Source organism: Scardinius erythrophthalmus (assembly GCF_964197995.2).
Source record: "Scardinius erythrophthalmus genome assembly, chromosome: 10".
NCBI lineage: Eukaryota > Metazoa > Chordata > Actinopteri > Cypriniformes > Leuciscidae > Scardinius > Scardinius erythrophthalmus.
Genome location: NC_138230.1, coordinates 13,261,289 through 13,289,027, shown reverse-complemented (window position 1 = coordinate 13,289,027; position 27,739 = coordinate 13,261,289). Strand labels below are relative to the sequence as shown.

Below are 27,739 nucleotides of genomic sequence, written 5' to 3'. Positions count from 1 at the left end.
CATCGAATTAAAAAATTGAATCGTCGATACTGCCACGCCCCCATGTCACGTCCGGTCGGCTTGCAGAACAGAAGTCAACTAGAGCGCAGTGCAGCACCCGGAAAGTTTAAAGGGACGTACATGCTCGCAACGGGGCTACTTGACAAGAAGTTCGTAAATCAATATTCTTCTAACGAATAGAAATAACCTTATATAATGCATCTATCTGTCAATTATGTGTACAGTTATGTTCAGAAAGGACGCGCAAGCGGTTGCCATGGTAATGAACAGCCTGCTAGTTAAAGCGAATGTATAATATTATCCTGTTTCTGAGCCAAAATGTACAGCGCGCGTTATATTTTCTAAATCCAAACAATTGGCCACTGAACCAGCTGATAAAATCTTCATTTGATTCAAAACGTGATTACAACTTGAAGACGCTCAAACTCGATCGTATTTTACTGATACAAAAGATGCGCGCGTGCACACGCACCGAGAGGGATCGCGGTTCACCGGGCTATGGTAAAATAATGTTACAAGGTGTGTATAATTTAAACTACTTAGTCAATGCTAACAGTAGCTGCTGTAAGGTTTTTATTACTGCTGCTCTCCTTCTAGTCACTTCTGAACCTTTCTTGATTAAAGCTCCAGGAGACGGGTTGCCAGATATCACAAAAAGAGCAAAACAAGCCCCTTAAAAACGCAGTATAAGCATGGCAAAACTTTACCGGGGAAGGAACACATCTAAACCACTAGTATTACTAATATCCTATACAATTAAAAGGAAGTAACTAATTTATTATGAATAGAATAGTTCAATATAAAATATTCAGATACTATAAACTGAATGATGAAGTGAAACAATAACATGAGATTGAAAAGTTATTCAGCAATACTTTCTTTAAAGTTTAATTGCACATACGAGTTGTATTTAATATTAATCAGTTGGGGGCAGTTCATCTAAAAGTTGATGAGTGTGTTTTGTTTAATATATTTAGCTATCAAAATAGTTTACCAAATAAATCATTTACCAAATAAAAGAAAAAGAAAATCAAACAAGGTGAAGTACTTTTCATTTCTAAAGTAGGCTATTTGGGTTTATTTATTATACATAAAGCCCTTTCTGTCGATTTCTCCAGAATAGCAACTATATTGTGAAATATATTGTTACTGTGAAATAAAATGAGTCATATCGTGAAAAAAGAATTTTGGTCATACCGCCCAGCCCTAGTCTTGTCTAAAACTGGTAGCAACCTGTGCTTAAAAAAATATGTATATATATATATATATATATATATATATATATATATTGTAAAAATCGAGAATCGAATCGAATCGTGACCTTAGAATCGAAAATGTAATCGAATCGAGGATTTGGAGAATCGTGACACCCCTAATAATAAATGAGTTTGGGGTCATTATGAATTTTTTGTTTTTGAAAAGCCTTCTTTCAGTGTTCACCGAGGCTGCAGTTATTTGATCAAAAAATACAATAGAAATATAGAAGTAATATTGTGAAATAATTCAAATGTTTTCTATTTTAAGTAATTTATTCCTGTGACGCAAAGCTGAATTTTCAGCATCATCTTCAGTGTCACATGATCCTTCAGAAATCATTCTATTATGCTGATGTTCTGCTTAAGAAAAATGTGATCATGTGACTCCTTTGCACAGATGGTCTGATGTTCATGATAACATTGAAGCGCAAGCCGCTCTTCAGATCTCGAATCGTGCTGGAGAACATGATCATTATGTTTTGTCAATGTCAGCACTTTTCGTGCAAATAGTAATGATGACATTAAAAAATAAAAGCATTTTTACAAGTGGGCTGGGACTTTATACACGGTTCATGTGTTCACAGTAACACTAAACTGTGTATGTGTGCAAAATGATGACTCTGCTCCAAAAATGCTGCACTACGTTGCTTTGTGTAAAACAAGAAGCCCAGCACAAGTTATGACTCTTCATAAATCAATGGCCACACATTTCCTTTTAACACAGAGGTGGCTTTTATTAGCTCAGCTTACAGAATACTTGAAACTCCACGGTGTGTGCAGAGCGAATCAAAGCACAGAGTACGGTGTACTTAATGTACTGTACATCACTTTGGATGAAACTATGTACAGATCAACTTGAGACAGTAGCATTTCAGTGTAATATTAAATTCTTATAACAATACCTGATTATTTACCAATACAGTCTTCAAGGGCATAGTTAGGAGCTCCACACTAGCACTCAAACAGATGCTCATTAGTGCTTAGAAACAGATGCTGCCTTTATTTGGTCCTGTAGACAATGATGAGCAACAGTTCCAACCGTGAGGATAAAGAAAAGGCGAAAACAAAGGGGACAACCGTACTGTAAAGGCAGGCTTGGTGTTGGGACGACAGGTCAGATAAGAGTGAAGTCCCTTGTTTCAGTAGTGGTAAAGAAGAACATGTTAACTGAAGCTCAAGTGGCTTTAGAGAGTCTGGTTATGGTGGTGAGTGGACTCGGACTTAAAGAATACAACAATCTGAGTCTTCCTTCTTTTCCCGACGCCTCTGTCCTCCCTGCTGGGTTGCGGCTTGACCTCTCATCTGTGGGGATGTGAGAAAAAGACACAATTACTCTATAGAGGTCAGTTTCAGTTACTCTTTTGAGTTTTGTTTATAGCGCTACCGCCACCAAAACACAGTAGTCGTGTAAATGAACGGCCAGAACGCGTCAAAAGTTTTCTGTTTTCAGTTAATAAATGATTTTCACAATGGAAATGAATCAATCAAAAACTTAAGTTAGACAATGACTTTCTTCTAGATTTGCTGTACAACCAAAACAATCTTTGTGGTATTATTTCTGCTTTGAAACAATCTGTATTATGAAAATGCTATATAAATAAAAGTGACCTGACTTGACTTGAGAGATGTTTATGAAGGGCATTTGACAACTTTTTTGGTTTTAGGCTTTTAAAGGAATAGTTCATCCAAAAGGGATTTTTGTTTGTTCATTTTCACATAATGACAGTTCATGGAAAATTCTTCAAAATATCAGAAGTCATACAAGTTTGGAATGAATTTTCACTTTTGGGGTCAATGAGATTTTTCAAAAAAAAAAAAAAAAAAAAATTTTTGGAAAGAATAAATATTTTTACTGAGCAAGGATGTATTAAATTGATATTCAGTCACATATTTTCCGACATATTTTCGTTTTTTAACATTATAAATGTCTTTACTGCAACTTTTGATCAATTTAATTTATCCTTGCAGAGTATTTTTTAGGATTCTTTGATGAATAAAAAAGTACAAAAAACAAAAAATAATTGTTTGTAACATTATAAATGTCTTTACTATTTCAAATAAATGCTGTTTTCTGAACTTTCTATTCATCAAAACATCAGAGGGAAGAAAAGTATGTTTCCACAAAAATATTAGGCAGCAAAACAGTTTCAACATTGATAATAATATGATGTTTCTTGAGCAGCAAATCAGCGTATTAGAATGATTTCTGAAGGATCATGTGACACAGGTATAAATTACAGTTTAAAACATATTCAAAAAGACAATTTGTAATAGTAATTCATAATATTGCTGTTTTACTGTATTTTTTAATCGAATAAATGCAGCCTTGGTGAGGAAAAGAGATTTCTTTTAAAAACAAAACACAAAAATCTTACAAACCCCACATTTTTAAAAGGTAGTGTATTTCTCTGGGATTTGAAAACAATCTGATATTCATATAACACAAGTAGAACTAAATCATGAATGAATCAACAATTTACACAATGGTTTATAAATGATGATTCCCACAGACATTCATTCTGCTAGTGTTTCATGAATAAGGCCCATTCCTCTCAAAGAAACAATCCCTAAAGTTTGATGGGACAAGCAGTACCTGTCCCGCCGAGGGTTGCTGCTGTTGTGTTTGTGGCTGCTGATACTCCTCCTGCTGCAGTTGTCTGGCCAGCTCAAGATCACTCAAGGGTCCCGGAGCTTCACCCTGTTCCTGCTGCAGGGACATCGCCACCAGATAGTCCTGCAAAACACATTCCATCACTCGCAAACCAGTCTTTCTGCAGATGCCAACATGAAACGGCTTCCTCAATGCATTTAACTAACAGGATAATCAGTGGGAAATAATCTAAGGCTGAACTAGGTTTATATTGCATTGGAATTGTGATGTGCAAAATTTTAGGCTATGATATTATAGGTTACTATTAAACTTAAGACAAACACTTTACCACCTGGTCGATCTGCAATTGCTGCTGTTGCACGGAGGGCTGGCTGGCTGCTGGGGGTTTCTGGGATGGGTGACACAATCTGAAGTCTGAGTCACAGAAATTCCCATCCCCCTCCACATTATGGAGACTCTCCCACACCACGCTCTCCTCCTGCAGGAAGCCCTGATCTGTGACCAGCAGGTAAAGGTGACCCTGCAGATTCACACATTGAACATAATGATTATTGCTCAGCCAATAGGCGAAACAAAGCCATTCAAATTTTGAAATGCATTTTCATAAGGTTCAAGTATCATCGTTGTTGCTTTTTCAGCTTGTATTTTATTTGATTTATATTTTAAAAAAAATGTACTGCAAAAATTATGTACTATGACATTTCCACAGTTATTAAGAACGTAAATCTAGCTAAATATTTTTTGTAGAACGGCTAAGGGAGAGACAGCAAATTTGACATCGTTCTCTTTTCTGACTGCTGTAATCAATCTCTCAATATTACTTCCTGTTTTGGAAAGTCATAGAAAAGCTATCGTGGATTTTTTTCTTCTTTAGATATTGGAACAAACAGGAACACAAAAATTATATTTGTTGTAGTTTCAGTTCGCCACTATAGAAACTATGATGACTTCCACTTCTATGAACACCAGAAATGTGAAAAGGGGATTGTGATTTGAACTGTTTTTTAGTCACAATTTCTGTTTTATAAATCTACTAAGCAAAATATCTGCATTATAGAGCCTCTTCCTGCTCAAAATTTCAGCAAAATGCATTCCAGTTGATGCGTGTTTTTACACGGGGTAAAAAACATGAATAAATACTTCTGTGCTATTTTTGATATATAAATTATGCCCTCAAATCCTTTTTTTTTTTTGGTGGTGGTAGTGGGTTTAAAGCGGCTTGACGACGCTAGGGTTGTTATAATCAGCTTAGCGGCCATGAAGAGTGTTGGTGTGGGAAGGCTGGTAAACACCTTGTGTTTTATCATAGTGCTGAAGTGGTTGTTCCTGAAAAACACAGACAGCTCGCCCTCCTTGGCAGTGGTGTTGAGCTCGCACAGGCCGTGATACGACAGCTGGGTTGCTGTGGACTCCAAAAACTGCTCTGCTATCAAACCTGTCGACAAACAAGAGATTAAGACTAATACCATCAGCCATTAATACAATGCAGAAAAGTTCACACACCTCTGATACACAATATCTGAGCCATTAGTGTATACCAATAGCTCATTTAGGGGTCCTATTATGCTCATTTACAGGTTCATAATTTTGTTTATGGGATCTACTAGAACACAACTACATCATTTAGTTTAAAAAAAAAAAAAACATTATGAGCCCTATCATCCACCCAGCGCAACACAGCACCAGGCGCAACGCAAGTGTGTTTTGCTAGTTTCAGCCCGACACGATTATCATTTTCACGTCCTGCGCCACTTTGTTCAAATAGCAAATGCATTTGCGCCCATTTGTGCGCCCATGGGCGTGCTGGTCTGAAAACGAGGTGCGTTCAGGCGCATTGTTGGCGCGTTGCTATTTTGAGGCAACTGAAATATACTGCGCCATTGACCAATAAAAACCTGGTTTAAAGTCAATGGCGCAGTATTATTTTTTTGTTATTTAAAGGGCGCATTAGGAATATGAGCCTATAGCTGGGTGCACAACACGCGTACACTCTGCTTATTACACACACAAACATGGCAAATATTAAATATAAAAAGGATTACAATGCAAAAGATTATTATTTTGTACATAAAGATACTGTATGGTGGAATCTGGCTTGTCCCCTTGATGGTCTGCTTGCAAGCTTTAACCTCGCACACGAGCAGATCTGTTTCCTCTCTGGAGAAGCATTCAGTCTCTCCACTTGCAAATTCCGCCATGCAAATAGTAAATCCGCCATAGCTCGAGCGCAACTGGCTTTTAAAGGGAATGGGAAATGAGACTCTGATTGGTTGATTCTTGCACGTTACACCCAAAACACACCCATTACTCATTAAGAGAATAGGAACAACCCTTTTAGACCATGCGCCGGGTGCGCCGACCATTTTTCCCGTCGTTAAACTAGCAAAAGTGGATTCAGACACACCTTAAGCGCCGTGCGCTTTAGACCATGCGCTTAGATCGTTAAAATAGGGCCCTTAATCTCTTATAACTTGTTGCAGCACCTGTTTTAACCCTCTGTCTGAATGCTTTATTTTAGCTTCAGTTTCTTTAAAACCCACCTTCCGAAAAGCACAGTCTGCTCTGATTGTTCAGCCGGCCCCAGGCTGTTGTGATTGGTGTTCTGCTTAGAGAGTGTGTCGTGAATGAGCATCAGCAGCGGAGGCTTCCTGAGGTGCTGTGAACCTTATTGTAACTATGCTAACTATGGTTTGAGCCCGAGTCCAATAATGACAGTCAAGAAGAACAAGCTGATCAACCATATGTTTGTAGAAATAACATTTAACGTACCTTCACTGACATGACTGCTATCTGTCGAGTGCTTGAAGTCTATGATCTTCTCCACCAGTTGGTTGTAGCTGAGTTTTCCAACTGCAGACACCACCTCAGGACTCTGAGGAACAATGTAATACTTGCAGTGTTGTTTGAACGTACAGAATTCAAACATTAGAACATTGTTTTGCTGACATACCTGCGGGTCGACAAGCCAGCCGTGGTAGAGCGGAATGTCAAGCAGATCAAAGACGATGCACTCAGGTGTGTACTCGAAGTCAGACACACCTGTAAAACGCACGTTAACGTCGAGGCCTGTAGACAACTTTGGCAGCACAGCCATCGCGTCACTCATGTTCTGTGAAGGGAATGAGATATACAATGAAAAATAGTCTTCTGACACAAAATGCATGATGTTATTTCAGGGGAATTTATCAGGGTAATGTTACTGACTTCAGAGTGTGAGTTATTGTCATTTTTAGGTCAAGCGGTGAGTAATATTTACCACTCAACATGCTGATTCCACTTAGCTAACCTATTACGTTAAAATCATGTAGAAAACAGTATGTAGTTGCGTACAAGCTTGAATTCTTCTATTCAATCCATCTAATTTCCAATCAAGGGCAAAAAAGGAACATCAACGGCACATTGACAAAATGAAGCTTTCATTTGTGCATCTTTATAAGCACAAACACGCGCTGTAATTGCTGGAATTGTAAATGAAGGGATCACAAGCCTTCATTCATAGACTGAAGGCCGCATTCACAATATCTGCTTATAAATGTGTTTCAGTTCTGAGGTTTCCAGCACAGCCCGTCTGCTTAACATGTTAATTCAATTCACTAGACATGCGTTGAAGATCTGTGCAGAGCAGAGCCTGTTTCACTTGTTCTTCCACCACAATATTATTTACCTGCTGGAAATTGAGCTCCATGCCCTCCGCTTTCTCTCGCGGTTTAATGGACAGCACACATTCACCTGGAACGAGAACAGAATCAGATTTTAAAAACACTTCAGCTTTCTGTCAAAGGTTGTTGTCACTACGTGATTTGAGAAGTATCATCTTTTCAAGTCAAGGATGTTTGTATTGTTAGTGAAAGCACTTCTGGTTTATCTCCCTATCACTCAACAACATCCTCATCACATGTTGACCTTTCCAGCTATAACCTAATAAAAGATGATATACAGTGGCTCCAAAAATTATTTGGACACTCAAGCCACGCTTAAAATGTCTGAATGCCATTGTATTATATGTGCATAAATATATAAAATTATATTGAAACCAGTTGGTTAATAGGATTTAAAAAAAATGGAGCAGAAAAGTTAGTTAGAGATTATTTTTAGTTGCCACTTGGTTTGAAATGGTTTTATGTTATGCAATACAATGACATTCATGGATGTGACCTAAATGTGCAAACGTTTCCAAATACTTTTAGCAACACTGTCAAAGAAAACCTCCACCCATAGCTGATCAGTAGAGAGGCGGGTAAAGTGCCCTTATTGTGCTTTTTTGAATTTTACCTTATCATGCAGTGTGTAATATAGCGGTTTGTGAATGTAAAAAGTCTGCAAAATTTTAAAAGTGCATGACAAAGTCATTGTCTCCTAAAAGAAAGAATTGATTCAGAACTCCTGAAATGAGTCATCAGCAATTCCAGTCTCTCTTCCGTAACATGTCCAGCCTATGGTTTTAATTGGCTGCTCGCGAATGACGTCTACATTGACCCTCAAACACTGTAGTTTTAGCTGAGACTGGAAGAGTTTGGTTCGTATTGTTGTCCCGAAGTTGCGAATCCACTTTGCACTTCAAAAGGATGAGGACTCGGGCTGGAATTTATATGGAAAAACCAACGCCAACGTTACTATATCACTGTGTATCTCACGCTGAGGAAGAGCTGAAATTCAATTGCGGTGCATTCAAGTGGGGCGTCAGTGCTAACGCTTCTCATTTACTTTGAATGGGTGACGTCATGCGCTGCCAAACTAAATTGTGGGTTCCATTGCATCGCACTGTTGGCATTGCTTGTGGCAGAAGTTGTAAAATGTTCAACTTTTCAAGCACCAACGCAGGCATCAGCCAATCAGATCGCCTTTATGCAAATACCCTAGCGTGTTGCATTCCAAGCTGGAAGTATTGTGATTGGCTGTTGTCACGACGACGGTCGAGTCAGCACCAAGCTTCAGACACGCCCTCTGTTAAGTGTCGATGCCCTGTGTGAATGCAGTGTTATGGTAATGGCCGTTTCGTTACAGACACGCGGTGTAAGCAACAGACCAATCACAACAGACTGGGCCGTCTGACCAATCAGAGCACGGAAAGAAGGGGTTTAGAGAGACTGAATCTTCAAACTAACCGTTTTTAGACTCTTTGAGAAATGAGGTGATGTGCAATGTATATAATGAGAAAACTAAATTGGATTCATGTAGACCTATTGTAGGAGACCTCGTAAACACCTTTAAAATAGCATAACAGGAGCACTTTAAACATCTGGACTAGTAACCATTCAAACCAACTGAGGGGTCAAAAAGTATTACCATTGTGTCCTTGAGTAAGGCACTTAACCTTAAAGCATCTGCTAAATTACTACTTACACCAAGGGCAGAGACTTAATGGTATAATCCGTGATTGGGGTGCCATTAGTGGTACTGAAACACAAATGTATTCACACAGTAACCACACCCCCTTCTTCTCAAGTCACACTAGCCATCTGTTTTCAACCATAAAGTTAATTATGGCACACCACTAAGGCTCCATAACTTATTACAGTCCATTAACAGGAAGATGTGCTGTGACTCGACACTTTGTGTTTTAATGTAATTTGACGTAACGTACAGAAACAGCGCTCTAAAACATCATACCAAGGTGAGACATCAGCTCTTCTGTGGTGACCACTTCCGTCTGAGCCGGGAACTTCACCTGAAGAATAAACACAGGCAATTCAATTCATGTTTTTTACATGCATATAATATAAATTACATGCACTTGAAATTCGCAAATAAAAACTTCTGCTTTGCCATGACACAACCTTGTCTACATTTGTTTTCTTCTAAAATTTCACAACAGGCTTTTTTTCCCCTGAATGTGTTATCAGTGTTTTACTGTAAGCTAAAATCATATTTATACAGTAACATAAAAACAGATAATGAGAGTTAAATCTATTACTAGGTCAAAGAAAGGTCATAAAGTTCTGCTAAATATTGGTTTGGATTGTATTGCATGTTATGATATTATATAGTTATACACTACCATTCAAAAGGTTTGGGTTACTAGGATTTTTTTTTGTTTTTTCACCAAGGCTGCATTTATTTGATCAAAAATACAGTAAAAACAGTAATATTGTGAAATATTATTATTTAACAAAACCGTTTTCTATTTGAATATATAAAATGTAAATTATTCCTGTGATGGCAAAGCTGAATCTTCACATGATCCTTAAGAAATCATTGTCATATGCGGATTTGGTGCTTAAGAAACATTTATTCTCATTGTCAATGTTGAAAACACTTGTGCTGTATAATATATAATTAGGGCAGTCAAATCGATTAATTGCATCTAACATAAAAGTTTGTTTATATAATATATGTGTGTGTGTAGTGTGTGTATATATATATATATATATATGTATATATATACACACACACAATTGATTTGACAGTACTAAAATATATATATATATTAGTGCTGTCAAATCGATTGAAAAATCTATTTTTTTCAATTTTTTATTGAAAAAATCAATCAGATTTTGCTGTCCCTCAGATTTATATATATATATATATATATATATATATATATATATATATATATGTGTGTGTGTGTGTGTGTGTGTGTAATATATATATATATATGTATATATTATTTTCTTTATATATTTTATTAAATATAATAATAGTCATAGATTTTACTCACTATAATAAAGATAAAAAAACTAAATGTTCACAAAGGAAGTGCTTAATACGTAGTAAAAGTGATGCTTGCCTTTGCAAACATCACACATGTTGTACTTGTTTAGCACCATGTGTTTGTGTTTGACAAGCGGGTAATGCAGAATGGCTAACCTTCCATCGCAACAACAGGATGTTCATGATGGCGATCAGGGGACAGGGTCCGTTCTCGCTCTGCGTGATGATGGCCGTCTTCTTCTCTTTCCAGGTAATCCACTTGACAAAATAATATGCTGGCATCCCAGGCTCTGATGCCCTAGCAGCCCCCGCACCGACCCCTTCGTTCCCCTGAGGGGGGACTTGGTTTCCATCCTGAGCAGATTTGGGTGAAATCAAAGGTCCATCAGGAGGAATCCCATTAGTCTCCTCTGAGAACTCCAGGCTTGCCACTGAGAAAGTGGGCGTCACCTCTGACTGGCTGGGCGTGCAGGATTGGCTATTGATGATCATGGATTCATCTTGGCTTTTACTGGTCACAGAGGTCGATTGAGCCGCATTAGCGTCATCTTCAAGAGAAGTTGAGGTTGTAGGAGGATCTTTGCATGGTGTGAGGTCATCTTTCATACTCCCTGAGGATTGCTCAGGGGTGGTAACACCCTCTTTTTCACTGGTTTTCTTGTCCTGGGGTCTACCAGGGTCAACATTTTTGGATGCATTTAACTGCTGTCCCTCAGAAATGCCTATAATCTCACCATCAACGGTGTCTGGGCAAGAATCTGCCATGACCTGACAGTGAGATTGTGTGCTTCAATTAACAGAGCTAACTGAACTTGAGGATGAAACCGCACGTTTTAAAAATCTGTTTGGTTGCTGATAAATAAAAAAGTCTGGCAGTGACTTTTCCCTAAAATTGTATTTTTGCTTACTTCATTTTTTATGTTGAGTTTTAGCACTTGAGGGACTTTTTTTTAAAACTCCTTTGTATTGATTTCTACCTGTGGCAGTCTCTTAAAAACAATCACTTGTGTCAAAAAGCCAGAAATATTATATCAATTCCTTCTCAAGTTAAAAACTTGGTCCGTCCTTGCTTTTATGCCATATCCATTACTGACATGAAGCCCAAAACTGTTAGAGAGGCGGTTTTCGGCACACCTCTGCTTAGTAGTGTTGTTTTAGAGTTGCCTAATTCTGGGAACAGCTGAGTCACAGGCAGGCTTTCTGTGAAGCACACAAAGCATAACAGCATTTACTCGACATGTACAAACAAAAATGCATTACTTTGCCATTCTGAAGTAGACTTTGTTTGGAAAAACTATTTCATGAAGTACATGCTAAGTTTGTTTTACCTGATCACTGAAGAGTGAAGCTCTGGATGTTAAGAAGGGTTTCTGATCTCAGATTTTGAACTTCACAAACCCTGAAATAAACAGGAAGACGATTTAGACAACATATCCATGCTAAACTAAAAAGTGCAAATGAGTGTTTGCTGTCATTGTAAACAATGTAACTTACATTTGCCAATGAGCTTTTCATCAAGTGAACTGACAACTCAAGGATTGTGTCTTACCAGAACAATAAGGTAGAGTTTTGCCAATCTATTTGTATATAAGCAATTCCTACTAAGTACAGTTTGTGGTGTGTTTAAAAACATACTAGTTCATACTAACAATCTTGATAAGAGTAACAGACAGCAGTTCACCCTGTATTACTTACAACAGCGGCAGCAACTTACCATAGCGAGCTTTCTGCAGGTCTTTAGGTCTTTAAAAATGTTCTTCTTTGCCCCTAAGACATCCACTGTAAAATACAATAAAGCAGTGAAGGTGTCTGGGTAAATTGTACAGGTTTTGTTGTCTACTAGTCCGACTGATACATGCGCACGTCACACACGCACTCTCTCTCTCTCTCTCCTTTTCTCTCTCTCTCTCTCTCTCTCACTGGCCACTCTTTCCGTAATCTTGTTTTTGCCAGTCTCACTTCCGGTGCCTGTGTTTGTAAACAGTGACGTCATATCGGAAGCTAATAACTTATAACTATTTATTACTCAGTACTATTTTCTCTATCTTGGCAAAGTGTTTTGTTAGCGTACACTGGTAAGAATTCTGCTGTAAAATTTGTTTTGATATTTTAAGATGTATGGGATACAAATTATTACTAGGTGTCTAGTGGCATCTGGTGGTTGGAGGATGGAAATGCAGGTCCGAGTTGCACGAAGGATGCCAACGCGAATAGAATAGAATAGAATAGAATAGAATAGAATAGAATAGAATAGAATAGAATAGAATAGAATAGAATAGAATAGAATAGAATAGAATAGAATAGAATAGAAAATTCTGTCATCATTTAGTCACCCCGATTTTTCCAAAACAATACAACTTTTTTTCTTTAGCAGCCAGAACACAAAAGGAGATGTTAGGAAGAATGACAGCCAAAGTCCCAATTCACATGTAGACAAAATGATGCAATGAAAGGGGAATGGTGACTAAGGCTGTCAGTTCAAAACATTTTTGCCTAACATCTCCTTTTGTGTTCCACATAAAAAAAGAACGGCATACAAGTTTTGAGGGTGAATATGTAATGAGAGAATTTTCTTTCTTGCTTGCTTTCTTATTATACAAGCAACGTGGCATTCGTATACTAATCCAAAAGAGTCCAAATCCTGGTCTGGCATCAGTTTACAATTAGTTCTAGATATAGACATACTGATGATGATATATTTTCAAATAACTGTCTCTGCAATGCATTTGATTAATCCTGTAAAACACATCAATGATTACACTTTATTATAAACCATTTTAGAGTGCAGCAACGTTATATAACAGCCATTTTTGTTAAATTATGTTATATCACATTACATTATATTATGTTATATTATATTATAGTTTACTGACTGCTTTGATGGAAGCACAATGTATTTAGAGGTGGGCAAATGCATTTTTGTCTCAGTGCATACATTGTTTTATTTTGACATATCTGCATAGGAAATCGCCTAGTGTTAATCTGCATCGCTATTTTTACTTGTTGTGAATACGCAGGCCACAAGAAGTAATTAGGTGTTTTTTTTTTTTTTTTAGATCACTTTTACTCAGGACATGCTAGCTGGCAACAAAGGATTCCATTCATTATGCTAAGCTAAGCTAGCGCCGACCCTGTCAAACTAAAACAATGCATGCACTGAGACAAAAATGCATTTGCCCACCTATCTAAATGTAGGAAAGAAAGTGAATAAGCCCTATTTCAAAAAACGGTGGAGTGTTCCTCTTTACCTGACTAAGTTTTTGTATAACTGTGAATTAGCTGAACTCATTGAGCTCACAAGTGTAAATAATAAATTTTGTCTTGTGTGCTTGATGTTTTCTGAAACTTGATGGTATTTTCATATCCTGGCATTAAATGTCACTTTAAGTGCAAGTGTAAATGTTCCAACTTCGTAAAATTATCAAATATATTATAGTAGCCTATTGAATATCCTATATCTCATCAATATAATGATATTGAATAATTATATCATTTGTATTATCTTTCTCTAGAGCTTTCTTTATATTCCTGTAAATCTCTGACTGCCTTAAAAGAATAGACTATAAACGCATCTTTATTTTTATGTACCAAAAAATGTATGTACCAAAACTAAAGTTGTGCAGCTTTAAGGATTAATAAGTACATTTTAGTCCACTGAAAATACCGATAAATTTCCATTTTGCTCTCAGGGCGGCAAGTTCAGTCAGTGGAAAGAACGATGGATCAATCGACCTGATGGACGCTGGACTCAGCCAATCACCGAGCAGCACTTACGTCTCACAACAGACGACTGCACTTGAAGGAAAGAAGAAAGGGTTGTTAACAAATGCAAATGGGAAGCACAAACTGTACAGATACCACAAAAATACTAACATACACCATAAATGCAGTTACTAATTTTCTCTATTTCAATAAAACAGGCAATTTAACACGCCCACTCGACGCTAATCATGCACCTGTCACTGGTCCCTCAATCGCCCACAGAAGGTGGGCGGGACTAATGTAAATCTCCCACTAGTGATGTTGGGTGCGGTTAGTTCAAGCTGAGCACGAGCAGCCGGCTAGAAGATTGAGCCCAAACAGCATCGTCTATCCTTCTTCACATCTGAATTACGACTAAACAGCTTGTAATTCCAACAGAAAGAACACGACCACATACTAGGGGTATGTTTTATAAAATTATCCTTTTTTTAGCAATATTTCTGTTTTAGTCTAAGCATTTTAAATGATTTTAGTGTTTCAACAAATAGACATGATGTCCAAGGTAACAAAATTGTCATGACCTTATTTGTCAGTTGAAAATAAAATAATATAACGTATTTTACTTGTAAATGTTTTTGCTTCAGGCCTATGTAAGGTTTGTTGCTGGTAATCCATTCTTACCACTGCATCTCTAAAATGCTTTGTCATGAGATGCGCCATCACTATTTTAGGAGCTGCGCGAGCCTGCCTTTTAATAGATGTTCTTGTGAGATGTTGCAATCATGCAGGGTATCCATGATGATGGTCATGCCAGGATCTCATCCACTGATTCTCTCAATATTGGGCGTATTCCGCCTCTGCATTGTGTGACCAGGGCTAAATCACCCCACGACGTCGACGCGCGAGACATGTGTAGTTCAGTTAATTAGAACAGCTTCATTAGAATCATTGGCGTTTTTAGATTTCACATGTTTTTTAAATTGCAGCTCCCAAAGGATTTCGTTTCTTTGTAACAAGATAATGCTGCTTTGTTCTTATTCCTGTTAGGACTTGCATCTAATTATAATATATTAATGTAATTAGATGACTGAAGTGTAGATACTATATTGCTTACTCTTTTGTGTTAAATAAATTATTATAATCATAAATCTAGTAACACGTTTTTTATTAATAGTACTATTAAAAATGATTTGCACATGTACATTGCTTACATTTCAGTATCACAGCTTACAAATAATATTTTACTCATAATAATAATAATAATAATTATTATAATGATGTATTTTTAATTCAATTATAGTTCAATTATACATAAGTTAGTGAAATGTCTTGAATTGTTTTACATTATATTATATTTTAGCTTTTGACCTGTATATGAAAGTTGTTTTACAGATGTAAATTGCTCAGGTTTCCCTGAAAATAGCAGGTAACTGAAAATAGCTCATGGGGAAAGTCAGGAGCTCACTAAGGGAAAATGTAAACAGGTTTTTAAATAGCAAGCAATGCAGTGTATTCTGTGAAACGAGTTGGTCAAAATATTGTCTTCATTATTTAATTGCAACATTGCATTTAAATGAATGGCCAAAATGCACAAAAAAGATCAGTTTTTAGTTTAAATGGTTTAAATGTCTCTCTCTCTCTCTCTCTCTCACCTCTCTTTCTCTCTATCTCTCTCTCTCACCTCTCTCTCTCTATCTCTCTCTATCTCTCTCTATCTCTCTCTCTCTCTCTCTCTCTCTCTCTCTCTCTCTCTCTCTTTCTCTCTCTCTCTGTCTCTCTCTCTCTGTCTCTCTGTCTTTTTTAAATGAGCAGATCAACATGTTAGACACAGCCACCAGCCAGTTCAACTCCTTCATGTTTTGGAGGGAGCCCATCCCATCGCTGGACCTGTCAGAGCTGGAAGACCTCGGCATTTCTATGTCCAAGTCCAAGGAAGCAAAGTCGAGCAAGGGCAGGAGGGAGGAAGAAGATTCAGAGCTGTTGAAGTACTCCACCTTCAACTTCTGGAAAGAGCCCATCGCTAGTATTGATATCTTGGATTTCAACCTGCTGTTATAAGACACTGCAATGCAATTATCAGTTCCTACTCAAATCTGTGTTTTATGCCACTGTGGCTGCACCAATTATCTACTCTGATCTGATAGTGAGAAATCGATTGACTCATGTATTATGTCAGTATAACTGTGATAACTGTGCTAAAACTATCAAGGCATTACTGAATATGGATGTTATTTACACTATTTAGTACTTTACTGCCCTGTAAACTCTACATGACTGCTCAATTTGTTGTGCACATGAAATAAGATTAGGATATTCAGATCCTAAATCTGCCAATTCATTTCATGTTAAAGGCAAGGGGATTCAGAACAAATGGTAAATCTAAAACTGTATAATATTGTTGTATGCCAAATTATTTGTAATATTAATGCATACAGTAACTTTACTAGCTTAAATTAACATTTCACTTGAAGGTGTTTTTGTATTGAACAGATGTCCATGTTAAAATGCACACCTATTATTGCTTTTTGCTGTTTCCCCCCACCATGTTTAATGACAAATGTCAGATGCCAATTAAAGTGAGCTTGCTGCTAAATGAATAAAAAATGCATTTGTGTTCATGTTTTTTCTTATTCTTCTGTTTAATAGGTATAAAACAAAATAATACATTATTTTTGAACATTGACTGAGAGAATAGAGTATTCAACAAACATTTTCAAATACAGGTGCACCAGTTTTGTAGTCCTAACTTTACAGCTCCTGCAGTAGATTCTGGTTATGATAAATCCTGTGGTTTATTGTGCTAATAGGCACAGGTGTTTTGACACAGCTGCGTAGCAATTTAGGAAAGCAGAAAGCTGCAAAGAGTTTGCAGTACTAAATAGTATACCTTACAATGTTTTTCCTTTATACACCATTAAAGATCAAGACTTCTTAATTTCTAAACATCCATAATATAAGAAACAAAAAAAGATAAAAAAAAACAAAAAAAATTTAAAACATGTAAATAAACATTTATTTTTTTACAGTCTATGAATGATATATATATATATATATATATATATATATATATATATATATATATATATATATATATATACATACATACACATTATATACATTTTTAAGTTTTATTTACAGAGAAACTCAAGTACACATAAAACTATCCCATTATATACACTTACAATAGATAATTATAAAGATTATATATAAAAAAAAATATTTAGAATCTAATAGTCGAATGGGTAGGCAGTGCTCAAAACCCAGCGAGCTGCCTATCTAGTCAGCCTTTTTTGCATTATAGGGTTCGTGTATTGTTTTGGGGGGTTCATTTTTTATAAGTCTATGGTTCAAACGCACTTAATAGGCCCAAACATGCTGTCTAAGAAGGCAGCTCGCTAGTAGCCGCATTTAATAGGCCCAAACATGCTAAGTAGGCAGCCCCGTAGTAACCGCACTTACTAGGCCTAAACATGATGTCGAAGTACGCAGCTCGCTAGTGTTGAGACACGTCCGAAGCGGCTGAGCAGCTTCCCTTTTATTTCCGGGGTTAAAGCAGCCGCCATATCTGAATGCGCTTTAAACACAGACATGTTTATGTCGAGCCAGTTCAGAAATACAGCACGGAGAACTATATAGTACTTTAATATCACCCAATAGACGTCCGACAGACAGGCTATAACGGTGAGTTTGATCCGCGCAGTCTTTATTAGTTCGTGGCGCAGATGGAGGATGTGTGTCGGCTCTGCTCGGCTCTGTTTTTGACTCCACATGGCACTTGAGTTTGGCATGTAAAATACGAGCTTTAAAATCGCCCTTAAATATTTGCTTACTGGTGCAAACTAATTTTTATCTTTATAAATTCACATGTTTTTGGTGTATGTGTTCTTACACGGAGTTATTTTGATATATACACGGAGTTTCTCTTTGCTATTTCTGTCCACAGTTTTCATCTCTTATTTTCTAATGTTGCGGACAGAAAGGCTGTTGTTTAATCATTTACGTTTTGAATATTCGCTTGCCTGCTTATAAGTGTTGTGTTCAGCTGGTTACTGCACTGGTGTAAATAGTACAGATGTATTTTTAAACATCCTCTGAAAAGCAAACGCGAATGACGCGTCGAAATCTGTGCATGATTAACGGTTAAGTTCAGATCGGGTTTCTGGACGAATGCAAATGTTTGGAAGTGATGTAATACAAAGCACTGATATATTTAAGGAGTTGGCAACATAATTTTCTTCCTATTCTTTTATTCATCCACTTTTCCCAAAAATAAAATGTATGTAAAAAATAAATAAAATAAAAATAGGTCAAAATGAAAGCTAATCTCATCATTTGGTACACATCTCACACTACAAGTGAAATTTACAAATAGGCAATTTGAAATGAAGTTAATGATGTTTTGTATTAGTCAGTAGCAGATTTTTTTTTTTTCTGTACAATATATCTTTTTTTTAGATTATTGCACAGACATTATCATCATAATAACACAGTTTTAGTCCTAAATGGTGTATTTAATCTCTGTCTTGGCCTAGATGTCATTGGTGGATTTGGGAAAGCGTCTTTTAGAAGCAGCTCGGAATGGTCATGATGATGAGGTCCGGACGCTGATGGCCAACGGAGCCCCCTTCACCACTGACTGGGTTGGTCATGTTATCAATAATGTTATGAGTTAAAGGGTTAGTTCACCCAAAAATGAAAATTCTGTCAGTAATTACTCACCCTCATGTTGTTCCAACCCCGTAAGACTTTCGTTCATCTTCGGAACACAAATTAAGATATTTTTGATGAAATCTGAGAGCTGGCTCACTCCTTCATAGGCTGCTAGGTAGTCGATATCTGCCATCCCAGAAAAGTTAGTAAAGACAATGTTTAAATAGTCCAAGTGACTCAACCTTAAGTTTATTAAGCGACGAGAATACTTTTTGTACAAAAATAACGACTTTATTCAACTATTCATTTTCTTCTGTGTGGGCCTCTGAGTGAGTTCACGTAGTGTAACAACGCAACGCTTCTGGGTTGTACACCGGAACGTAGGCTCACTATTGGCCAGCATCACACACATGACCAGCGTCGGCCAATAGTGAGCCTATGTTCTGACGTACAACCCAGAAGCGCTGCGCTTTCACACTACGTCAACAGCTTAGGAGAATGACATGGAAGAGAAGAGATGGTTGAATAAAGTCGTTATTTTTGGAGGGTTTTGCGCACAAAAGTATTCTCATCGCTTGATAAACTTAAGGTTGAACCACTGTAGTCACTTGGACTATTTTAAACATTGTCTTTACTAACTTTCTGGGCCGGCAAGTTTCAATAACATAGAAGCCTATGGAGGAGTGAGCCAGCTCTCAGATTTCATCAAACATATCTTAATTTGTGTTCTGAAGATGAACGAAAGTCTTACGGGGTTGAAACAACATGAGGGTGAGTAATTACTGACAGAATTTTCATTTTTGGTGAACTAACCCTTTAATATGATTTTATAGCTTAGCCTTCAAGAGATGCAATTAATAAGAAAAACAGTGTTATCAATGCTTTTTAAGAATCATAACAAGCCAGTCTATAAAGATCTGACCATCTTTACATCATCCTGACTCATATGATGTGTCATGGACATTATCTGCTTGTAAATAGCACAATGTAAATTGTCGAAGGAGGATCTACAAGGCAGTACAACGAAAAATAGTTTACACCGATGTAAAAGCTAATTTTTATGTACCTATTTTGCAGCTTGGAACTTCTCCATTACATTTAGCAGCCCAGCACGGTCATTACTCCACTGCTGAAGTCCTGCTGCGGGCGGGTGTCAGCAGAGATGCCCGAACCAAAGTGGACAGGACCCCACTGCACATGGCGGCTACAGAGGGCCATGAGGTCATCGTGGATTTATTAATCAGGGTAAGACGAGGCTTGTCCTGTGTTGCGATAGTTTACTAGGTGTTCTATAACCTATTCCAATTTGTCAACTGAGGAGACTGATACAAGTCTCTCTTTGTGTTTTAGAGCGGTGCCGACATCAATGCCAAAGACATGTTGAAGATGACCGCTCTTCACTGGGCAGCCCAGCACGGCCATCACAACGTCGCAGAGCTGTTGGTCAAACATGGTGCAGATGTACATGCCCTCAGCAAGTTTGACAAGTCCGCTTTTGATATCGCTATCGACATACAACACGCAGAACTTATACACCTGTTACAGGTTTGTCATGTTTGGGGAAAACTCCAAAACACTAGAGAATTTTTTTTTAAGGGCATTTTCACACCTGTAAACCATTTGTTCCAAAACAGAATTAAAATAGTTACAATATTGCAATTTCTTCTTGGTTCGCTTTCACCAGGCAACATTTCTTAGTGGAACCAAATATTGGTTACACTTTATTTTAAGGCGACGTAGTTACATTGTACTTTACTCTAAGTATTGAGTAATGTTAATTAACTGCATGTACTTACTATAGAATTATGGATAGGGTTTGGTTTAGGGTTAGTTACTTGTAATTATGAATAATTTACTGTTATTACTAGAGTAAGTACATGTAGTTATCTATAATACGTCACCTTAAAATCAAGTGTAACCCAAAACATTTTTAATACAAGTGATGTGAGAGTGAACTGTTCTCTCATTGGTCAGAGTGCACCTGTTATGTTTGGGATTCTGCTCATAGCGGTCATCTGTCAGGATGGATAGACAACAACTCTGCAAGCTTGATGTGGCTTTCTTTGTAGCTGCCGGTATATTACTTTATAATTTTGAGCAAGAATCAAGGTGCCAACTTCGTTTGTGTTTTGGGAGTTTTGTACAGTTGTTGTGAAATGTTCATCTGACCAAATTTGAATTAGACATTTCACTTCCTCTTTACTCCAGGTTTGCCTAACCCACGATTCATTTTCAGAGGCATTAGCAAAACAAGCATTGCTGTTACGTATTTAAAGTTGCAGAAAGTGATTTCTGAGAAAAACTGTTGATATTTGAAATCAAGAGTGGATGTCTCTTTATCATAGCTGAAGCAAAATAATGTATAGCTAACAATACAACAACAGCATATATTGGTACTGTGAAACAGCAAAACCAATGTTGCTGACATACAGTATAGAGCAGAAACAACGCAACCTAAACTTTTCTAATATTAACGCAGGTCTTAAAGCTCTTGCCTGATCATAACCCTTCTTTTTCCAGTGATATTCCTCTTTTTTGTAATGTCTCTCAACCATCTCTCTGCCGTCTTTCTTCAAATCATGAAGGACACGCCCCCTACTGCTGATTGGCTACATGTGTGTTGTGTTGCTCGGTTCAATCCACTTTCAACTTTCTCAAAGATCGCTTGCTGCACCTTTTTTAACAATCATATATTGTGATACAACTTGTTTCGTTGGGTCAGAGTGCTCACACCACAAGTAAACCGCACCAGAGTTCGTTTTCAAGTGGTCCGAGACCACCTCGTTTAGGCTATCTCTGCCCGGATTTTTCAGTAGCACCTCAGTTCACGAGATCCAGGGGGTGGAGTTGGATCCAGATCTAAGGGGTGGAGATTGGTAGGTTTAGGGTTGGGTTTAGGGATCAGGGGGTGGAGATGGGTAGGTTTAGGTATATGAAAGGTGGATTTCCCTGGATTTCGTGTTCTGCAGTGAGGACCATCTCGGATTTTTGGTGAGGATCCGGTCGTAATTTCCGTGTATTTGTTCGCCTAAGGCCCTGTTTTACAGACGAGGCTTAGATCAAGCCAGGATTAGGCATTAGTAAAGTTAGGGCATTTAAGTAACTTTTATAAATGTGCCTTTGAATTCTGGTGTGCATCTTGAGCCAAAACAATGGCTCTGACATATTTGAAGATATGTCAGTGCGAGTTGCTTTCAGTTAAAACAGCTCAAACATGCGTTTTAGTCTGGGACTGGGCTTAAGCATTGTCTGTGAAATTGTGGGTAAGTGAACCAAATTTAGGGAGAAAATGGAGCAAGTTCCAAAACAAACGCTGTGAAGAAGCCAGGTGTAAAGATGCCCTAAGAAATGTTCCTCATAAATCCTTGTTTTGCCTTTTAGGAGGGAATGCAGAATCAGGTGAACAGGAATGCCGAAGCGTCAATCATAAACGGCAGCTCCACCTCACAGTTCATCATTCAGGGCGTCCCAAACATCCAAGGGGGAGTCGTCAACCTCTCTGACTTGATCAAAGCCAGCTCAGGTACGATACGACTAGAAAATAATTGTAAACGAACATTGTTGGTTATTTTATGATCTTAAATTGACTTTGAACTAGCAATTGCATTTTGTTTTTCTCATGATGTTTAGGTGACACCGAGGAGGCCATAGCTGTCAGTTCTTTGGACTCGAGTATCCAACAAGTGGTGAATGAATCAGGTCAGAGGGTCATAACCATATTAACAGATCAACATGGAAACCTGCAGACAAATGGACTCGGCCAACCGTTCTTTGTCACAATGCAGGATGGACGACAAGGTATAACTAACTATCCTTATTTGGGATTTTGAACTGAACTTCTCAATGATATACATTTAAGATTTATATATAGTTTTGGGTCAGTCAGACTTTGAGTCTTATACTCACACTTACCGAACATTTGAACGGTAGTGTATATGATTATTATATTATTGAATTGTGTATGTGTGTATGTATGTCTGTCTGTCTGGACATTCTTATACCTTGAATTAAGCATGTTTTTCTTTGATTTTCTTTTTACATCAGTATTGGCAGTTCCAGCCAATCAAATCACAGAGGAAGTGGTAGAAGACTCCGAACCTCCTGCTCGCAAAAGGAAAATTGAAGTTTCATCCAATAATGCCGAGACTGGTGAAACGGTGAGTCTAATATATAAAGCTGTGTGTGTGTGTATATATATATATATCAGGGCTCTACAGTGCGAGTATTTCACTCGCATTTGCGCCTAAAAATAGTCATGTGCGAACTTGAAAAATAATTTACGAGCACAGTGCGCGAGTGACGGGCTGTTCTCAATACTGAACAACAGTGCGATGAAGCGAAGCATACCATTGATTTCACATGGAAAGCAATCAAGAGGACGGGGTCGCAACTGCGCGATGTGAACATGATGACGCGCTTAACTTTATTCAAATTAGAGCGACGATTTGAATCGCAACCAATAAGCCAATCACTGAAATAGTGTGGGAATGTGCGGGAACTGCTGGATTTTAAGTGAGTCAGTCAAGTGAATCCTCCCAAACGTGTGAGAGCGTGTTATTGGCTATATGTCATGTTGTAGCCAGATATGATGACGCTACTGCAACACGCATCACGACAGACGATCGAGCGATCTATTCATCAAAGCCAACGCGCAAACTGCCGTAAATGAAAGTGAAAGTAAGCCGTAGGCGCTCGGCTCACACACAATCATATTCAAGAAATGATATGATATTAATTAGGCTAGTGCTGCTGTCGCTCTCTCCTATCGCTGATTTTGAAATGAGCTTATGATCATTATGCAGCTCTGTTGCTTTTGGTGACGTGAACTCTGCATAGGCCTACATTAAATCTGCATATAGCGCGGGAATAGAAGATCCGATTTATATCAGTTTTGCGAAAACACACTTATGTGACTATGTCTGGCCCAGAAAGCGAGATCGGAGGAGAGAAAAAAATATGATCCGAATCGAACAGTGGAAACATAAAAACATACAGGACATCATTAAAACTGCAAAAAGTGTTTAGCCTACTTATATTTGTGTAAAACACAACATTGTGCTTTTGTCAAACTGTAACCTACAACTGTCACCCAACCAAAATCACACACACACAAAATTATCTCATCTTTTGGACATTCATCATATTGCATTGGTTTTCATTTCTTGTCATAAAACAAAGCACTAATCTGTTTATTTAAGTTACACATTCTAAATTAATTAAAAAAGAAAATCAAATGTGTTTTTAATGGTAGTATTATTTTACACAAAATAAATTATTTATAATTCAGATGAGAATAAAGTTAAAGTTAATTAAAATTTTAAGGAAACAAATATATTGATATGAAATATAGCAAATTAATTTTAAATTCATTCAGGTACAATTACCAAACATATCTCAAGGTCTTTTGAATAAAGGGTGGCAGTCTTTCATTATCAACTGTTGTTGTGGACTATACTGGAGAAGTATTTGTTCTCCATTTGAGTGAGATGTTTTTATGTGGCTAATTGAGCAAAGTGCTTCCATATATTTTATTATTATTAGTATTAGTTCAAGAATAAAATTAAAATATCGGATTGATATTGGTATCGGCAAATAACCAAAGCTGTGGCATCGGTATCGTATAGGAAGTGAAAAAGTGGTATCGGGACATCCCTAGTTTTGATCAGTAAAAAAGCATAAAGTGACCAGGTGTAAACCGACCATAAAAAAGTCAAGTAAACACTTTTACGCAACACAGTATGACGCCTATAGTCATTATCTCAAAAGACCAAGTGCAAAAAACAAAACAAAAACAAAAACATAACAAGGAACTCCCGCACAGTGCAGAAACTGAAGTTACGACCAAAACAGTCGACACTGAGGACAGGAAGACGACAAAAACTCATTTTTGAGGACAACTTAAGGTAGCCTACTGCAAGTACTGCAAAGGAAAAAAGCAAGCGGGCATTTGTTTTGCTTTTAGCACTTTATACTTTATTGAGGTGTTCATTCTTTTTATATATTTTGAAGTAGGCTAAAAATAATAATTGCAAAATTATTAAACAGGTAGTTCACCCAAAATAGAAAATTCTGTCATTTTATTACTCTCCATCATGTCGTTCCAAACCCGAAAGACTTTCACTCATCTTCGAAACACCAATGAAGAACTTTTTGATGAAATTGAGAGATTTCTTTCCCTCCATTGACAGCCTACACAACTACCACTTTGATGCTTCAAAAAAAGTTCATAAAAAGATCATAAAACCAGTCCATATGAATTGAGCAGTTTAATCAACTTTTTTCACTGTGCTCTTAAATTTCTTTGTGTGCTCCTAAATTTTTTAATTTAGGAGCACATGTACTCCTTGGGAAAAAAGTTAGCGTAGAGCCCTGTATATATATGTATATATATGTGTATATATATATATAATATATATATATATATATATAATATATGTATATGTATGAACCTTTAGAGCAAAGCCATCAGATGATAACTTTGTTCATCACCCCGCTCCTTCTCGATTTATCTTCAATCTCCAGGAGCATCTCCAGTGGCAGTTACAGGAAGCTAACAGGAAAGCTCAGTCCTATCGTCAGCAGTTGCTCCGCAAAGAGCAGGAAGCCGAGGGGTACCGCATGAAACTGGAGGCCATGTCAAACGGACAGAGCAACGGCACCACAGGGCTGGACCAGGAGCACATCGTGTTTGTGCAGGAAGAGGTCGGTATCGAAGAAACAACAGAGGGAGAAGAGGAAGTGGTCATGTTTTCAGAAGGTGGCGTAGTCATCAAAACAGAAGAGATCGATTGTGTGGACGAGCAGATCACTCTAGTGGAAGCCACGGCGGGTCACACGGAAGTCATCTCATAAGAGAGCACCCAAGAGCGTGGACTCAATCCTCAAGCAACCAAAGAGTGCTTCAGCACGGTTTTGGTTTGGTTCATTTTGATTTTCCAGCAATTAAGTCCTTTTTGTAATTTATTTCCTTGTTCTGTTTTGGTGAACGTTTCTTGCTTCAAATGAAAGTTCACAAAGAAACAACCACAATGTGCATCATATGCACACACACACACACGACCAGGGAAGATGATTCTTTCTTGGAGTCTGTATCTGTAGTGTCCTTAGAAGTGCTCACCCATCAACTGTCCTAGATGGGGTTCTTCAAACAGCTGGAAAAGGTTCACTCAGGATGGAACTCTTTTGCAAACTGCATGTCTTTTGAGCTCCCCTAGAAATGCAGCTCTCTTATTCAGACAGTTAGTTTCATCGCTTCTAAATTACACGTTGAAAATTCATCTCAGAACGCAGCAGTCGTTTGTGTTCTATGCATTGGTAATAAAGTAATGCACCAGTTTCAAGAATTTAATTTGTAGGCAATCTGTTTTATTGTTTTCTGTCAGACCATCTAAAAATCTGTAGGTCAATTAAAAGTGCCTTGGTGTATTTTTGGTCATGTTTAGTTTTTATTCATAAAGGATTCTACATGAATTATTGCATATATAGTATTTGTTTAAATGGGTATAAAGCATAACTCCCATTCATTAACTCACATTCCTTATGTAACATGTATTTGTTTTCTCTGAATATGTATAATGTGGTTGCTGTTTTGTTTTAGTTACTTTGAATCTTAAGTTGAGAGCTCTCCTTCACAATGAGTTAAAGGGATAGTTCACCCAAAAATAAAAATTCTGTCATCATTTATTCAACCTCAAGTTGTTCCAAACTTGTATGGATCTCTTTCTTCAACTGAACACAAAAGATGTTACGAAGAATATAGGTAACCAAACGGTTTTTTCATTACTATAGAAGTCAATGGGGTCCATCAACTGTTTGGAATGACTTGAGGGTGAGGAAATGATGACAGAATTTTCATGTTTTGGTGAACTATACCTTTAACATCACTTTCACAAATGTAAAAAGTCTGATTTCAATATCAGGGTTTTGTATCTGTTTGGCTAGCCTTTATGATGTGTAATATCTCCCTGAGCTATGATAAAATAATCATTGGTTTTTCAGGCACAGATTCATCTGAGATATTCAAATGCATTAGATGGCAAGAGCGTATGTGACTTTTTAATTGAATCCAATTTTGTGCTATATAACAAAACAAAAAAACTAGTTACAGACATAATTGTAGTAACCTCAGAAGAAATGTTCAATTTTAACTTCTCACATAGGAAATATGTAATTATTTACTTTTTAAAATAATTTAAGTTTCTTTCCTTTTTTATGTAAAGACATCACCGTCCTCACATTGTAAAAATTAACCACAGTAATATACTGGCACTACAATTTATGGACCTACACTGGTGTTAATGCAAAATCTTGATTTTAGAGTTTCTCCCACTTGTTATATGCTTAAATGTATAAAGCTTTTGACTTATTTTTGATTAAAAATGTTCCAAATATCAATTGTCAGCTTCTGTATATTTTCTTTTGTTCATTTTATATTCGACCCACTAAAAGTAGCTTATATCATCACATTAAAGTCATCAATGATACTGTTCAAAAGTTTTGGGTCAGTAAGATTTTTAAATGTTTTTGACACTTATGCTCAACAAGGCTGCATTTATTTGATCAAAAACACTTAAAAAGATATAATATTCTGGGATATTATTATAATTCAAAAGTAAATCTGTGATGGTAAAGCTGAATTTTAAGCATTATTACTCCAGTCTTCAGTCACATGATCCTTCAGAAATCATTCTAATATGCTAATCTGGTGCTCAAGAAACGTTTCTTCTTATTATTAAAAACAGTTGTGCTGCTTAAAGGGATAGTTCGCCCAAAAATGAAAATTAGCCCATGATTTACTCACCCTCAAGTCATCCGATGTGTATATGACATTCTTCTTACAGACGAATACAATCTGAGTTATATTAAAAAA

General features: G+C 37.2%; 3 protein-coding genes across 6 annotated transcripts; 2 read left to right on the top strand and 1 right to left on the bottom strand.

The window, feature by feature from the left end:
* Window positions 1–1,937: 1,937 nt before the first annotated feature.
* On the bottom strand, window positions 1,938–15,073 carry mindy1 (MINDY lysine 48 deubiquitinase 1). Of its 4 annotated transcripts, none has more exons than XM_081375884.1 (13): window positions 14,902–15,073; window positions 14,162–14,313; window positions 12,233–12,297; window positions 11,847–11,917; window positions 10,675–11,718; window positions 9,478–9,535; window positions 7,532–7,596; window positions 6,818–6,976; window positions 6,637–6,739; window positions 5,160–5,302; window positions 4,199–4,387; window positions 3,850–3,990; window positions 1,938–2,558 (listed from the first exon to the last, which is right to left on the bottom strand). In XM_081375884.1, the coding sequence occupies exons 5-13, from the start codon at window positions 11,281–11,283 to the stop codon at window positions 2,478–2,480; spliced, it is 1,548 nt and encodes a 515-aa protein (XP_081232010.1). In that variant the 5' UTR covers window positions 11,284–11,718; window positions 11,847–11,917; window positions 12,233–12,297; window positions 14,162–14,313; window positions 14,902–15,073; the 3' UTR covers window positions 1,938–2,477. The 4 variants fall into 4 exon arrangements, with proteins under 4 accessions (XP_081232010.1, XP_081232009.1, XP_081232008.1 ...); XM_081375883.1 differs by having other exon boundaries at window positions 14,162–14,308; XM_081375882.1 differs by having other exon boundaries at window positions 14,183–14,308.
* On the top strand, window positions 14,543–16,838 carry mllt11 (MLLT11 transcription factor 7 cofactor). The gene is made up of 2 exons (XM_081375894.1): window positions 14,543–14,682; window positions 16,033–16,838. Exon 2 carries the CDS (start codon window positions 16,039–16,041, stop codon window positions 16,276–16,278), a length of 240 nt encoding a protein of 79 aa, XP_081232020.1. The 5' UTR covers window positions 14,543–14,682; window positions 16,033–16,038; the 3' UTR covers window positions 16,279–16,838.
* A 744-nt stretch (window positions 16,839–17,582) lies between these two features.
* Window positions 17,583–27,269, top strand: gabpb2a (GA binding protein transcription factor subunit beta 2a). The gene is made up of 8 exons (XM_081375903.1): window positions 17,583–17,901; window positions 18,753–18,860; window positions 19,948–20,115; window positions 20,221–20,415; window positions 22,252–22,393; window positions 22,501–22,668; window positions 22,915–23,027; window positions 25,393–27,269. Exons 2-8 carry the CDS (start codon window positions 18,753–18,755, stop codon window positions 25,720–25,722), a joined length of 1,224 nt encoding a protein of 407 aa, XP_081232029.1. The 5' UTR covers window positions 17,583–17,901; the 3' UTR covers window positions 25,723–27,269.
* Window positions 27,270–27,739: the final 470 nt, after the last annotated feature.

What these genes read in the sequence shown, in the direction of transcription:
- mllt11 (XM_081375894.1), top strand. Translation starts at nt 16,039, where the DNA reads ATGTTAGACACAGCCACCAGCCAGTTCAACTCCTTCATGTTTTGGAGG.
- mindy1 (XM_081375884.1), bottom strand. Translation starts at nt 11,283, where the DNA reads ATGGCAGATTCTTGCCCAGACACCGTTGATGGTGAGATTATAGGCATT. An exon ending in GCACTATGATAAAACACAAG is followed by an intron (nt 4,388 to 5,159) that starts GTGTTTACCAGC and finishes GTGAATCTGCAG; the next exon opens with GGTCACCTTTACCTGCTGGT. An exon ending in AGCAATTGCAGATCGACCAG is followed by an intron (nt 3,991 to 4,198) that starts GTGGTAAAGTGT and finishes TGTGTTTTGCAG; the next exon opens with GACTATCTGGTGGCGATGTC.
- gabpb2a (XM_081375903.1), top strand. Translation starts at nt 18,753, where the DNA reads ATGTCATTGGTGGATTTGGGAAAGCGTCTTTTAGAAGCAGCTCGGAAT. An exon ending in AACTTATACACCTGTTACAG is followed by an intron (nt 20,416 to 22,251) that starts GTTTGTCATGTT and finishes TTTGCCTTTTAG; the next exon opens with GAGGGAATGCAGAATCAGGT. An exon ending in CTTGATCAAAGCCAGCTCAG is followed by an intron (nt 22,394 to 22,500) that starts GTACGATACGAC and finishes CATGATGTTTAG; the next exon opens with GTGACACCGAGGAGGCCATA.